Below are 15,193 nucleotides of genomic sequence, written 5' to 3'. Positions count from 1 at the left end.
CTATTAATGTGAGTCATACAGGGGTTAATATGAGGGACATGATGGGGGTTATTCCTATTAATGTGAGGCACACAGGGGTTAATATGAGGGACATGATGGGGGTTATTCCTATTAATGTGAGGCACATGGAGTTACTAAGACTAAACTAATAACCCCAAATGCCTGACATTAATGAGAATAGGAACTAAAGGAAGGGAGCTGTTTGCTTGTTACTGTCACTTTGCTAGCAGCTTCCTCTCCTCCTCGGGGAGCCTTTGCAGGGTGCAGATGACAGGAGCTATCACTATAGCAGGCAGGCAGAGACTGAGCGATTAAGCTCCACCCCCTGGGTTTCCTGCACCCCTCTCATTGGAGGGCAGTGAGAGAAGGGGAGTGTCCTTATGCCTCAGCTCTAGCAGAGCACTGAAGGGACGCTCCGACTTCATGTAACTCTTGCAGGTCCTGTGCTTCTGGTGTACCAGTGAAATATGGCAGGAGTGCCACTCTTGGCACGTGTGCCAGGGGTTGCTGACCTCTGCTGTAGAGGGTAATATGAATTTCGTGGCTTGCTATGGTCCAAAGTGTGTGAGATTGCAGAGATAGTGATGTGAGTTTGGGTTTTGTGGGGGTCCTGGGAAAAACGTATGTGCGCTATTGTGACGAAAAGTAGCCTATTGCGCAATCGAGTGTAGGGACTATGTTTGTGGAAAATTTCAGCCAAATCGGTTAAGCGGGTTTTGTGTGATTGAGGAACCAAAAATCCAAACACACAAACCCACAAACATCCAAACTCACAAACTTTCACCTTTATAATATTAATAGGATGTAGGGGCAAGGTCTGAATGTATGGAGAGGAATTGAGTCCTTCCTATTGGTAATCCCAGCTAGAGCAAGCCCTGGCGGCATCAAAACAAAGGTCCAGCACAAAGCCAGGCAAGACCCTATAATGGAGAATGGCTTGTGATATGTGGACACGTCATCTAGTAGACAATCAGACAAATATACAGAAGGCAATTTGTGTGTCTTGATAAGGCCCAAAAAACTTTTTTAATATTGAGATATTTTATCCATGAGTATAAAAATGCACAACTAAGAGGCAGCCGGTTACAAGGTGATCCTTGGGCGTATTGTGAGAGGTTCAGTCCTGGTCACACTAGTTTTGGGATTTTGTTGACTTCACCATAGCCTGGAATTCTGAAATATAATAGAAAGAAAATTGTTTTTAGATCAAAAATAACATTTTTTTCGTTTTACATATTATATAATTACTGTATTATTTTGTGGCCCATATCCATTGGTTACTTGCAAATCTCAGCCAACAGTGTTCTGCTTATTATTTGTAGGGTGTATGTCAGATCCTCACTTCTGGGTACTGGGAACACTTAGCAGCCTGGGGTCACTGGCCAGACCCCGGGTTTCAGAAGATGCATATCGGCACCCCCATGATCTCGCTGCGGGGGTGCCAAAGGGGACATGTAGCATGGCTGAAAAATTATTAAATTTTTGGGTTGTTTATTTTTTTGCATTAGACGCCCCAGGGGGGTCTGATCCCTGATGCAACATATTACAATGCTAATTCATTACTAAATATCGGCACTTCCATTGCAGGCTACATAGAGCAGTCTGCAATAGTCCAACAAGGGATTGTATGGGACAGTACCAATATGTGGGATGTGTTATATATTACTACTGCCAATGGAAGAGGGCTAAGCAAGAACACAGCACTGCTTCCAGTGGAGGAGGGAAGGGGAGGGACACAGTGCTGCTGTCAGTGACGAGGGGGGTAGGGACACAGTGCTGCTGTCAGTGACGAGGGGGGTAGAGACACAGTGCTGCTGTCAGTGCAGGGGGGTAGGGACACAGTGCTGCTGTCAGTGGAGGGGGTAGGGACGCAGTGCTGCTGTCAGTGCAGGGGGGTAGGGACACAGTGCTGCTGTCAGTGGAGGGGGTAGGGACGCAGTGCTGCTGTCAGTGCAGGGGGGTAGGGACACAGTGCTGCTGTCAGTGGAGGGGGGTAGGGACACAGCGCTGCTGTCAGTGGAGGGGGGTAGGGACACAGCGCTGCTGTCAGTGGAGGGGGTAGGGACACAGTGCTGCTGTCAGTGGAGGGGGGTAGGGACACAGCGCTGCTGTCAGTGGAGGGGGTAGGGACACAGTGCTGCTGTCAGTGGAGGGGGTAGGGACACAGTGCTGCTGTCAGTGGAGGGGGGTAGGGACACAGCACTGCTGTCAGTGGAGAGGGGTAGGGACACAGTGCTGCTGTCAGTGGAGGGGGGTAGGGACACAGTGCTGCTGTCAGTGGAGGGGGGTAGGGACACAGTGCTGCTGTCAGTGGAGGGGGGTAGGGACACAGCACTGCTGTCAGTGGAGAGGGGTAGGGACACAGTGCTGCTGTCAGTGGAGGGGGGTAGGGACACAGTGCTGCTGTCAGTGCAGGGGGGTAGGGACACAGTGCTGCTGTCAATAGAGGAAGGGGATAGGGACGCAGTGCTGCTGTCAGTGCAGGGGGGTAGGGACACAGTGCTGCTGTCAGTGGAGGGGGGTTGGGACACAGTGCTGCTGTCAGTGGAGAGGGATAGGGACACAGTGCTGCTGTCAGTGGAGGGGATAGGGACACAGTGCTGCTGTCAGTGGAGGGGGGTAGGGACACTGCTGCTGTCAGTGGAGGGGGGTAGGGACGCAGTGCTGCTGTCAGTGGAGGGGGGTAGGGACACAGTGCTGCTGTCAGTGGAGGGGTTGGGACACAGTGCTGCTGTCAGTGGAGAGGGGTAGGGACACAGTGCTGCTGTCAGTGCAGGGGGGTAGAGACACAGCGCTGCTGTCAGTGGAGGGGGGTAGGGACACAGCGCTGCTGTCAGTGGAGGGGTAGGGACACAGTGCTGCTGTCAGTGGAGGGGGGTAGAGACACAGCGCTGCTGTCAGTGGAGGGGGGTAGGGACACAGCGCTGCTGTCAGTGGAGGGGTAGGGACGCAGTGCTGCTGTCAGTGGAGGGGGGTAGGGACGCAGTGCTGCTGTCAGTGCAGGGGGGTAGGGACACAGTGCTGCTGTCAATAGAGGAAGGGGATAGGGACGCAGTGCTGCTGTCAGTGCAGGGGGGTAGGGACACAGCGCTGCTGTCAGTGGAGGGGGGTAGGGACACAGTGCTGCTGTCAGTGGAGGGGGTAGGGACGCAGTGCTGCTGTCAGTGGAGGGGGTAGGGACACAGTGCTGCTGTCAGTGGAGGGGGGTTGGGACACAGCGCTGCTGTCAGTGGAGGGGGGTAGGGACACAGTGCTGCTGTCAGTGGAGGGGGTAGGGACGCAGTGCTGCTGTCAGTGGAGGGGGTAGGGACACAGCGCTGCTGTCAGTGCAGGGGGGTAGGGACACAGTGCTGCTGTCAATAGAGGAAGGGGATAGGGACGCAGTGCTGCTGACAGTGAGGAGGGGGGTAGGGACACAGTGCTGCTGTCAGTGGAGGGGGGTAGGGACACAGCGCTGCTGTCAGTGAGGAGGGGGGTAGGGACACAGTGCTGCTGTCAGTGGAGGGGGGTAGGGACACAGTGCTGCTGTCAGTGGAGGGGGGTAGGGACACAGTGCTGCTGTCAGTGCAGGGGGGTAGGGACACAGTGCTGCTGTCAGTGGAGGGGGGTAGGGACACAGTGCTGCTGTCAGTGGAGGGGGGTAGGGACACAGTGCTGCTGTCAGTGGAGGGGGGTAGGGACACAGTGCTGCTGTCAGTGAGGAGGGGGTAGGGACACAGTGCTGCTGTCAGTGGAGGGGGGTAGGGACACAGCGCTGCTGTCAGTGGAGGGGGGTAGGGACACAGCGCTGCTGTCAGTGAGGAGGGGGGTAGGGACACAGTGCTGCTGTCAGTGGAGGGAGGTAGGGACACAGTGCTGCTGTCAGTGGAGGGGGTTAGGGACACAGTGCTGCTGTCAGTGGAGGGAGGTAGGGACACAGTGCTGCTGTCAGTGGAGGGGGGTAGGGACACAGTGCTGCTGTCAGTGAGGAGGGGGTAGGGACACAGTGCTGCTGTCAGTGCAGGGGGGTAGGGACACAGTGCTGCTGTCAGTGGAGGGGGGTAGGGACACAGCGCTGCTGTCAGTGGAGGGGATAGGGACACAGTGCTGCTGTCAGTGGAGGGGGGTAGGGACACAGTGCTGCTGTCAGTGCAGGGGGGTAGGGACACAGTGCTGCTGTCAGTGAGGAGGGGGTAGGGACACAGTGCTGCTGTCAGTGGAGGGGGGTAGGGACACAGTGCTGCTGTCAGTGCAGGGGGGTAGGGACACAGTGCTGCTGTCAGTGGAGAGGGGTAGGGACACAGTGCTGCTGTCAGTGGAGGGGGTAGGGACACAGTGCTGCTGTCAGTGGAGGGGGGTAGGGACACAGCGCTGCTGTCAGTGGAGGGGGGTAGGGACACAGCGCTGCTGTCAGTGAGGAGGGGGTAGGGACACAGTGCTGCTGTCAGTGGAGGGGGGTAGGGACACAGTGCTGCTGTCAGTGCAGGGGGGTAGGGACACAGTGCTGCTGTCAGTGGAGAGGGGTAGGGACACAGTGCTGCTGTCAGTGGAGAGGGGTAGGGACACAGTGCTGCTGTCAGTGCAGGGGGGTAGGGACACAGTGCTGCTGTCAGTGGAGAGGGGTAGGGACACAGTGCTGCTGTCAGTGGAGGGGGTAGGGACACAGTGCTGCTGTCAGTGGAGGGGGGTAGGGACACAGCGCTGCTGTCAGTGGAGGGGGGTAGGGACACAGCGCTGCTGTCAGTGAGGAGGGGGTAGGGACACAGTGCTGCTGTCAGTGGAGGGGGGTAGGGACACAGTGCTGCTGTCAGTGGAGGGGGGTAGGGACGCAGTGCTGCTGTCAGTGGAGGGGGGTAGGGACACAGTGCTGCTGTCAGTGGAGGGGGGTAGGGACACAGTGCTGCTGTCAGTGGAGAGGGATAGGGACACAGTGCTGCTGTCAGTGGAGGGGATAGGGACACAGTGCTGCTGTCAGTGGAGGGGGGTAGGGACACAGTGCTGCTGTCAGTGGAGGGGGTAGGGACGCAGTGCTGCTGTCAGTGGAGGAGGGTAGGGACACAGTGCTGCTGTCAGTGGAGGGGTTGGGACACAGTGCTGCTGTCAGTGGAGAGGGGTAGGGACACAGTGCTGCTGTCAGTGGAGGGGTTGGGACACAGTGCTGCTGTCAGTGGAGAGGGGTAGGGACACAGTGCTGCTGTCAGTGCAGGGGGGTAGAGACACAGTGCTGCTGTCAGTGGAGGGGGGTTGGGACACAGTGCTGCTGTCAGTGGAGGGGGGTTGGGACACAGTGCTGCTGTCAGTGGAGAGGGATAGGGACACAGTGCTGCTGTCAGTGGAGGGGATAGGGACACAGTGCTGCTGTCAGTGGAGAGGGATAGGGACACAGTGCTGCTGTCAGTGGAGGGGATAGGGACACAGTGCTGCTGTCAGTGGAGGGGGGTAGGGACACAGTGCTGCTGTCAGTGAGGAGGGGGTAGGGACACAGTGCTGCTGTCAGTGGAGGGGGGTAGGGACACAGTGCTGCTGTCAGTGGAGGGGGGTAGGGACACAGTGCTGCTGTCAGTGGAGAGGGATAGGGACGCAGTGCTGCTGTCAGTGGAGGGGGGGTAGGGACACAGTGCTGCTGTCAGTGGAGGGGTTGGGACACAGTGCTGCTGTCAGTGGAGGGGGGTAGGGACACAGCGCTGCTGTCAGTGGAGGGGGGTTGGGACACAGTGCTGCTGTCAGTGAGGAGGGGGATAGGGACACAGTGCTGCTGTCAGTGGAGGGGGGTAGGGACACAGCGCTGCTGTCAGTGGAGGGGGGTTGGGACACAGTGCTGCTGTCAGTGAGGAGGGGGATAGGGACACAGTGCTGCTGTCAGTGGAGGGGGGTAGGGACACAGTGCTGCTGTCAGTGGAGGGGGTAGGGACACAGTGCTGCTGTCAGTGGAGGGGGGTAGGGACGCAGTGCTGCTGTCAGTGCAGGGGGGTAGGGACACAGTGCTGCTGTCAATAGAGGAAGGGGATAGGGACGCAGTGCTGCTGTCAGTGCAGGGGGGTAGGGACACAGTGCTGCTGTCAGTGGAGGGGGGTAGGGACACAGTGCTGCTGTCAGTGGAGGGGGTAGGGACGCAGTGCTGCTGTCAGTGGAGGGGGTAGGGACGCAGTGCTGCTGTCAGTGCAGGGGGGTAGGGACACAGTGCTGCTGTCAGTGGAGGGGGGTAGGGACACAGTGCTGCTGTCAGTGAGGAGGGGGTAGGGACAAAGTGCTGCTGTCAGTGCAGGGGGGTAGGGACACAGCGCTGCTGTCAGTGAGGAGGGGGGTAGGGACACAGTGCTGCTGTCAGTGGAGGGGGGTAGGGACACAGTGCTGCTGTCAGTGGAGGGGGGTAGGGACACAGTGCTGCTGTCAGTGAGGAGGGGGTAGGGACAAAGTGCTGCTGTCAGTGCAGGGGGGTAGGGACACAGTGCTGCTGTCAGTGGAGGGGGGTAGGGACACAGCGCTGCTGTCAGTGAGGAGGGGGGTAGGGACACAGTGCTGCTGTCAGTGGAGGGAGGTAGGGACACAGTGCTGCTGTCAGTGGAGGGGGTTAGGGACACAGTGCTGCTGTCAGTGGAGGGGGGTAGGGACACAGCGCTGCTGTCAGTGGAGGGGGGTAGGGACACAGTGCTGCTGTCAGTGAGGAGGGGGTAGGGACACAGTGCTGCTGTCAGTGCAGGGGGGTAGGGACACAGTGCTGCTGTCAGTGCAGGGGGGTAGGGACACAGTGCTGCTGTCAGTGAGGAGGGGGTAGGGACACAGTGCTGCTGTCAGTGAGGAGGGGGTAGGGACACAGTGCTGCTGTCAGTGAGGAGGGGGTAGGGACACAGTGCTGCTGTCAGTGGAGGGGGGTAGGGACACAGTGCTGCTGTCAGTGGAGGGGGTAGGGACACAGTGCTGCTGTCAGTGGAGGAGGGTAGGGACACAGTGCTGCTGTCAGTGGAGAGGGGTAGGGACACAGTGCTGCTGTCAGTGCAGGGGGGTAGAGACACAGTGCTGCTGTCAGTGGAGGGGGGTTGGGACACAGTGCTGCTGTCAGTCGAGGGGGGTAGGGACACAGCGCTGCTGTCAGTGAGGAGGGGGTAGGGACACAGCGCTGCTGTCAGTGGAGGGGGGTAGGGACACAGTGCTGCTGTCAGTGGAGGGGGGTAGGGACACAGCGCTGCTCTCAGTGCAGGGGGGTAGGGACACAGTGCTGCTGTCAGTGGAGGGGGGTAGGGACACAGTGCTGCTGTCAGTGGAGGGGGTAGGGACACAGCGCTGCTGTCAGTGCAGGGGGGTAGGGACACAGTGCTGCTGTCAGTGGAGGGGGGTAGGGACACAGTGCTGCTGTCAGTGGAGGGGGGTAGGGACACAGCGCTGCTGTCAGTGCAGGGGGGTAGGGACACAGCGCTGCTGTCAGTGAGGAGGGGGTAGGGACACAGCGCTGCTGTCAGTGAGGAGGGGGTAGGGACACAGTGCTGCTGTCAGTGGAGGGGGGTAGGGACACAGTGCTGCTGTCAGTGGAGGGGGGTAGGGACACAGCGCTGCTGTCAGTGAGGAGGGGGGTAGGGACACAGTGCTGCTGTCAGTGGAGGGGGGTAGGGACACAGTGCTGCTGTCAGTGGAGGGGGGTAGGGACACAGTGCTGCTGTCAGTGGAGGGGGGTAGGGACACAGCGCTGCTGTCAGTGGAGGGGGGTAGGGACACAGCGCTGCTGTCAGTGGAGGGGGGTAGGGACACAGTGCTGCTGTCAGTGGAGGGGGGTAGGGACACAGCGCTGCTGTCAGTGGAGGGGAGTAGGGACACAGTGCTGCTGTCAGTGGAGGGGGGTAGGGACACAGCGCTGCTGTCAGTGGAGGGGGGTAGGGACACAGCGCTGCTGTCAGTGGAGGGAGGTAGGGACACAGCGCTGCTGTCAGTGAGGAGGAGTTAGGAGAGACCTAGTGCAGTTGCCACTGGGTGAGGGACACAGTAATGGTGCCAGTAGAGGAGGAGTGAGAAGGAACACAATGTAGCTGTGATGCAGGGGGGGGTGTGACTGTTGCTGCACAATGTTGTTTGTCTGGCATGTCTGGGAAGGTCTTTTTGCTACACTCTGGTGTTTGCTGCTTGTGCTGAGATATTTTGTACAACACTCTGGTATTTGGTGTTTCTGGGATAGGTTTTCCGCTTGATATCTGCTGTATTTGTCCAGCACTCAGTGGTATTAGTATTTTTTATCTGATGCGGCCCTGACCTCACCATAGATTGGGTTAGTAAAGAAGCCTGCACCACATAGCATCGATATCAAATGTGTAAGAAAACAACTCACCGTTTGGTCCAATCATATTTTGTTTGTTAGGGTCACCTTTCTCCATCATTTTGTTCACCTCCTCCTCTTCCAGAACTCTGGCATCTGGTTTGATGGTTCTCAGGAATAATCTGATAATACAAGTGACATTGTGGTCAGCGTCTTCCCTCTCTGTGTCTTATACAGTAGTTGCAGGATCAGCTTATGGGGTGTTTGGCCAGAAGTTTACACAATTGTTACTTGTATTTCTAGGACATTGTAACAATATTTCTAGATAAAGCTCGTATTCTTACGTAAGGTCGGCTGACCCAAGGTATTCACTTCCATTTCTGTCAAGCAGAGAAAAAAACTCACAGATCTGCTCAGGAGTCAAGCAAGTAATACCAGAAATCTGAAAGAAAGATTTGTATTCAAAAGTCCCGGGCTCTGGAGAAGAAAATGTAAAAGAATACAATAAGAACTTATCAGCCGGAAGAATAAAATAAAAGCTTAAGAAATTCTTTTCTACACGGCAGAGCAGGGGTTAATAGACAAGTCTCTAGCGCTGTCATCCATGTGCCGTCCGCGCCGATCAATCACAGAGCGATTACACAATGACTTGTGAAAAAGGACAACTGAGGAAAGGGAAGAAAATGACTTCAAAGACTTCATCCCACAAATAGAACAATCTATGAAGACCACTGCAAAGAGGCCAAAAAGGGGGTGTCCAGGATCTGAAGATATTTGATACTGATGACCTATCCATAGTATCACATCAGTATCACATCAGTATCAGTATTACATCAGTGTCACATCAGTATTACACCAGTATTACATCAGTATCACATCAGTATCACATCAGTATCATATCAGTATTACATCAGCATTACATCAGTATTACATCAGTATCACATCAGTATCACATCAGTATCACATCAGTATTACATCAGTATCATATCAGTATTACATCAGCATTACATCAGTATCACATCAGTATCACATCAGTATTACATCAGTATCACATCAGTATTACATCAGTATCACATCAGTATTACATCAGTATCACATCAGTATTACATCAGTATCACATCAGTATTACATCAGTATCACATCAGTGTCACACCAGTATTACATCAGTATCACACCAGTATTACATCAGTATCACATCAGTATTACATCAGCATTACATCAGTATCACATCAGTATTACATCAGTATCACACCAGTATTACATCAGTATCACATCAGCATTACATCAGTATTACATCAGTATCACATCAGTATTACATCAGTATCACATCAGTATTACATCAGCATTACATCAGTATCACATCAGTATTACATCAGTATCACACCAGTATCACATCAGTATCACACCAGTATTACATCAGTATCACATCAGTATTACACCAGTATCACACCAGTATCACATCAGTATTACATCAGTATTACATCAGTATCACATCAGTATTACATCAGCATTACATCAGTATCACATCAGTATTACATCAGTAGCACACCAGTATTACATCAGTATCACATCAGTATTACATCAGTATCACATCAGTATTACATCAGCATTACATCAGTATCACATCAGTATTACATCAGTATCACACCAGTATTACATCAGTATCACACCAGTATTACATCAGTATCACACCAGTATTACATCAGTATCACATCAGTATTACACCAGTATCACACCAGTATCACATCAGTATTACATCAGTATTACATCAGTATCACATCAGTATCACATCAGCATTATATCAGTATCACATCAGTATTACATCAGTAGCACACCAGTATTACATCAGTATCACATCAGTATTACATCAGTATCACACCAGTATTACATCAGTATCACATCAGTGTCACACCAGTATTACATCAGTATCACACCAGTATTACATCACTATCACATCAGTATTACATCAGTATCACATCAGTATTACATCAGTATCACATCAGTATCACACCAGTATTACATCAGTATCACATCAGTGTCACACCAGTATTACATCAGTATCACACCAGTATTACATCACTATCACATCAGTATTACATCAGTATCACATCAGTATTACATCAGTATCACATCAGTATTACATCAGTATCACATCAGTATCACATCACTCAGAGTCCAACAGCTGAACTTCCCAACTGATCAGTTGATGCGATTGCTAACAACAGCGCCGTACATTGTTGTGGTGGTGCTGGGGAACTGCAGCCTCTCGCTCCTTCACTTGAATAGGGCAGGGCTACTTCTGCCCATATACTTAGTACATGATCAGCCTGGGGTTAGGGTGTCGGATCCTGCCCAATCTGATACTGACGACTTATCCCGTGGATAGAAGTATCAAATATCTTTATATCCTGGACAAGCCCTTTAAGCTTATTCATTATTTCTTCTTGAGTAACTTGTAACATTTGGCCACAACATTTTATTGGTGGATCTTTACAGTAAAATGTGATGTGAAAATCCCTAAATCCTAATCCTGTATATAATGTAAGTGATAATCTCCACACCAGTAATATCACCTCTAGCCATGTTATATCGTGTCCTGTCACCTGTCACTTACCGGCTACACTGGCCAGAGCGGCATCAATCTTCTTTTCATCCAGAATATCAGTGATTTGCTTCATTGTGCTGCAAATATAAAAGGGAAAGTGAAAAGTAACCAGAGAAAACTCTAAACTAGTCCGGACTATTCGACATGACCGGGAATCCCTGAACAGGTAAAGTCTCCGGATTTCCTATTCCAGCCTAATGTCACTGACCCCCAATATAACAGGTTAGACCCCCATTACATACAATCCTTACCTGTCCCTCGTATTCTCAGTGCAGTAAATAGTCTATTACACCAGCACGGAGCTCAATATATATATATACCCCATATAGGGCGGGACGAGTCACACAACTAGGTCACACAGTTATTATCTCTTATAATTATATGTTGCCAGCAGATTTGTAGCCCTGAATATATTTATATGTGATCACAGAGGCGACAGCGAGAAGCTTCTAGATGTCACGTAATAGTCCTGACAATCAGATGGTGTCGAGAACTAAGACGCATATCTTATAGAAAGAAATATAATAATACAAGATTGGCGCTGTAGAACATATTATGCTACAGTATGTCTGCAACTATATAAAGTATCACTACTGCAAAATATATCAGACCTGCACTACTGTAAAGTATATCAGACCTGCACTACTGCAAAATAAATCAGACCTGCACTATTGCAAAATAAATCAGACCTGCACTACTGCAAAATAAATCAGACCTGCACTACTGCAAAATAAATCAGACCTGCACTATTGCAAAATACTGTAATCAGTCCTGCACTACTGCAAAATAAATCAGACCTGCACTATTGCAAAATAAATCAGTCCTGCACTACTGCAAAATATATCAGACCTGCACTACTGTAAAGTATATCAGACCTGCACTACTGTAAAGTATATCAGTCCTGCATTACTGCAAAATAAATCAGTCCTGCACTACTGCAAAATAAATCAGTCCTGCACTACTGCAGAATAAATCAGTCCTGCACTACTGCAAAATAAATCAGACCTGCACTACTGCAGAATAAATCAGTCCTGCACTACTGCAAAATAAATCAGTCCTACACTACTGCAAAATAAATCAGACCTGCACTACTGCAAAATACTGTAATCAGTCCTGCACTACTGCAAAATAAATCAGTCCTGCACTACTGCAAAATAAATCAGTCCTACACTACTGCAAAATAAATCAGACCTGCACTACTGCAAAATACTGTAATCAGTCCTGCACTACTGCAAAATAAATCAGTCCTGCACTACTGCAAAATAAATCAGTCCTGCACTACTGCAAAATAAATCAGACCTGCACTACTGCAGAATAAATCAGTCCTGCACTACTGCAAAATAAATCAGTCCTACACTACTGCAAAATAAATCAGACCTGCACTACTGCAAAATACTGTAATCAGTCCTGCACTACTGCAAAATAAATCAGTCCTGCACTACTGCAAAATAAATCAGTCCTACACTACTGCAAAATAAATCAGACCTGCACTACTGCAAAATACTGTAATCAGTCCTGCACTACTGCAAAATAAATCAGTCCTGCACTACTGCAAAATAAATCAGTCCTGCACTACTGCAAAATAAATCAGACCTGCACTACTGCAAAATACTGTAATCAGTCCTGCACTACTGCAAAATAAATCAGTCCTGCACTACTGCAAAATAAATCAGTCCTGCACTACTGCAAAATAAATCAGTCCTGTACTACTGCAAAGTAAATCAGATCTGCACTACTGTAAAGTAAATCAGATCTGCACTACTGTAAAGTATATCAGTCCTGCACGAATTTGTGCGGGCAGTGCGCGGCAAGCCCACGGAGCACATTATAGTCTATGGGGTCCGTGGGCTTTGCCAGCACATCGCTTACAATTGCGATTGTATTCCGTCCGGGGGTTGTCCATGCAGATTCCTTCCGGATAGAATACAAGTGAAGCAACCCTAAATCAGTCCTGCACTACTGTGAAGTTCCCACACCACGTAGGGCCATCTTGTTCTCCAGACTGTTTCCCGCCCCCGTCTTCACCAAGGTGAGTCCTGACTTCCATCATTTCAGACACAAGTTTTTCTGGTATCATCTATGACTATTCGTGTTGTTCATGTTGGGTGGTGTAAACTTCCTATCTATGATGAAACAGATGATCACAGATCTCGCACTGACAGCCCTTGTATTATGGATACTAATTATAATATTATCTCTATCATGGAGCCGGTTTCACAGACTCCTCATTTGACTTTCTCCACCCAAACAAAACCCAGGACATGTAACGTATGAATAAACTACATGGGATAAAGAGACCTGAGTCATAAAGAAAACTCCAGGGATCGGTCATTTTATTACCCTGGGAAGATGCAGAATGAACAATGGCACATTTATCAATGCAAGTCCCACTTTCCTGTCTACGTCTGCACTAAAATTCCTACTGTAGCGTTTCCGACGTATTTATGCACAATGTGCACCAGAAAGAACCGAAAAATACGACAGATCACCAAATGTGCACCAGGTGACGGATGATGGAAGTCATTGGGATTATCACACCGGTGACAGCGCCGATCAGATGATGGAAGTCACTGGGATTATCACACCGGTGACTGCACCGATCAGATGATGGACGTCATTGGACTGTTCATATATCTAATATCACTGAGGGAGTAACTATTACATTGTAACTTTTATTAAGTCCGTTTAAAATTGATTCATAAAAATGAGTGGTCCAAAAAACAAAGTGTAAGAGGACAGAACAACTACTGAGATGCCTGTGGTAGAATATATTCACCACTTTATTTTTCAGTCCTACAGACACTCTAAGGGTATGTTCACAAATCAGGGCTCGTTCACATCTCCGTTCTGCTCTCCATACTGCAGGTTTCCGTTTCCTGAAACCCGGCTTCGCGGCGGAGAGCGCAAAACGCTCACCGCCGGACAGCTTTCTCACCCATTCAAATGAAAGACTCCTGCAGGTTTCCGTCTCCTGCTCTGTTTTATGCAGAAAACGGAAACCTGCAGAACGGAGACCGGGCGCAGATGTGATCGAGCCCTTATCTGTCCTCTAGGGGGCGCACAGCGTTTGCTATCAGCATAAAAAGGTGTCAGTATACAATCAGTATGTACATCAGTCCGTTTTGAAGTGTCAAACTGAATTCAAACGGACGGATGGCATACTGATGTGTGAACATACCCTAACACAAAACCCTTATGTGCTGCTAAGGGAGTTTTAATCAGGTGCATATAGCGCACATAATCGGGAGCCTACCATCCCTTTAGGCTGACGATGCTGAGGCTAGGTAGGCTAGGACTATGGACACATTCCCATATAGGGATATCAGAGTAGATCATTCCTGCCCCACAGACTAACATTCTCCTCTACGTGTTTCCTGTATCGGATTCGTTCATCAGGAGGAGTTACTAAACTCATGATAGTAGCAAGAAATGTGCGGTCAAAACCGTAGTTCCCCTGCCCCAAATGGTAGGACAGGGTACTTTGTTGGTATATGCCTAGGCATCTGCCCTATACCTGCCCTATACCTGTCTCTATATCTGTCCCTATATCAGACTCAATACCTGTCCTTAAAAATGTACCTGTCTCAAACTTGTCTTATTTCCATGGCAGACATCCTGACCCCTCTTGAAGCTGTTATCAGCCAGAGTCTCAGCGTCCAGGTCAGCGTCAAGTCCAAGAGGTGACAATAACCAGATAGAATGGCTAAGAATATCCGAATCAGAAAGGTGTTTAGGTCACTAAAGTCTCCAGTTTTTCTGTTTATGGACTTTGTGCTGAATTTTTCTACTTTTTCATTTGGACGGGCAGCAGCGAGAGCTACAGGGTCCTTATATCTGTATGGGATAGACCGCTCAGCTATATCGGAGGGATTCCTGAGTCAGTCTCCAGTCTCAGCAGTATATAGCGGACCGCAGTATATAGACAGCAGTATATAGACAGCAGTATATAGCGGACCGCAGCATATAGACAGCAGTATATAGCTGACAGCAGTATATAGACAGCAGTATATAGCTGACAGCAGTATATAGACAGCAGTATATAGCTGACAGCAGCATATAGACAGCAGTATATAGCTGACAGCAGTATATAGACAGCAGTATATAGCTAACAGCAGTATATAGACAGCAGCATATAGACAGCAGCATATAGACAGCAGTATATAGCTGACAGCAGTATATAGACAGAAGTATATAGCTGACAGCAGTATATAGACAGCAGTATATAGCGGACCGCAGTATATAGACAGCAGTATATAGCGGACCGCAGCATATAGACAGCAGTATATAGCTAACAGCAGCATATAGACAGCAGTATATAGACAGCAGTATATAGCTGACAGCAGCATATAGACAGCAGTATATAGCGG

The 15,193-nt window shown here is 50.3% G+C and overlaps 1 protein-coding gene across 1 annotated transcript; it reads right to left on the bottom strand.

Moving 5' to 3' along the window:
- Positions 1 to 1,046: 1,046 nt before the first annotated feature.
- LOC142217469 (parvalbumin beta-like) lies at positions 1,047 to 10,900 on the bottom strand. Its single transcript, XM_075285719.1, has 4 exons — positions 10,836 to 10,900; positions 8,566 to 8,698; positions 8,294 to 8,403; positions 1,047 to 1,173 (listed from the first exon to the last, which is right to left on the bottom strand). Exons 1-4 carry the CDS (start codon positions 10,897 to 10,899, stop codon positions 1,133 to 1,135), a joined length of 348 nt encoding a protein of 115 aa, XP_075141820.1. The 5' UTR covers position 10,900; the 3' UTR covers positions 1,047 to 1,132.
- Between the last annotated feature and the right edge of the window lie 4,293 nt (positions 10,901 to 15,193).

This window comes from Leptodactylus fuscus, chromosome 8 (assembly GCF_031893055.1).
Source record: "Leptodactylus fuscus isolate aLepFus1 chromosome 8, aLepFus1.hap2, whole genome shotgun sequence".
Classification (NCBI taxonomy): Eukaryota; Metazoa; Chordata; class Amphibia; order Anura; family Leptodactylidae; genus Leptodactylus; species Leptodactylus fuscus.
Note: the sequence above shows the minus strand (reverse complement) of the source record. Positions and strands in the feature narration are given on the sequence as shown.

Coding starts and splice junctions, on each gene's coding strand:
- LOC142217469 (XM_075285719.1), bottom strand. CDS start 10,899: ATGAAGCAAATCACTGATATTCTGGATGAAAAGAAGATTGATGCCGCT. Junction 8,699..10,835: donor CGCTCTGGCCAGTGTAGCCG/GTAAGTGACAGG, acceptor TTTCTTCTCCAG/AGCCCGGGACTTTTGAATAC. Junction 1,174..8,293: donor AAATATGATTGGACCAAACG/GTGAGTTGTTTT, acceptor ATTATATTTCAG/AATTCCAGGCTATGGTGAAG.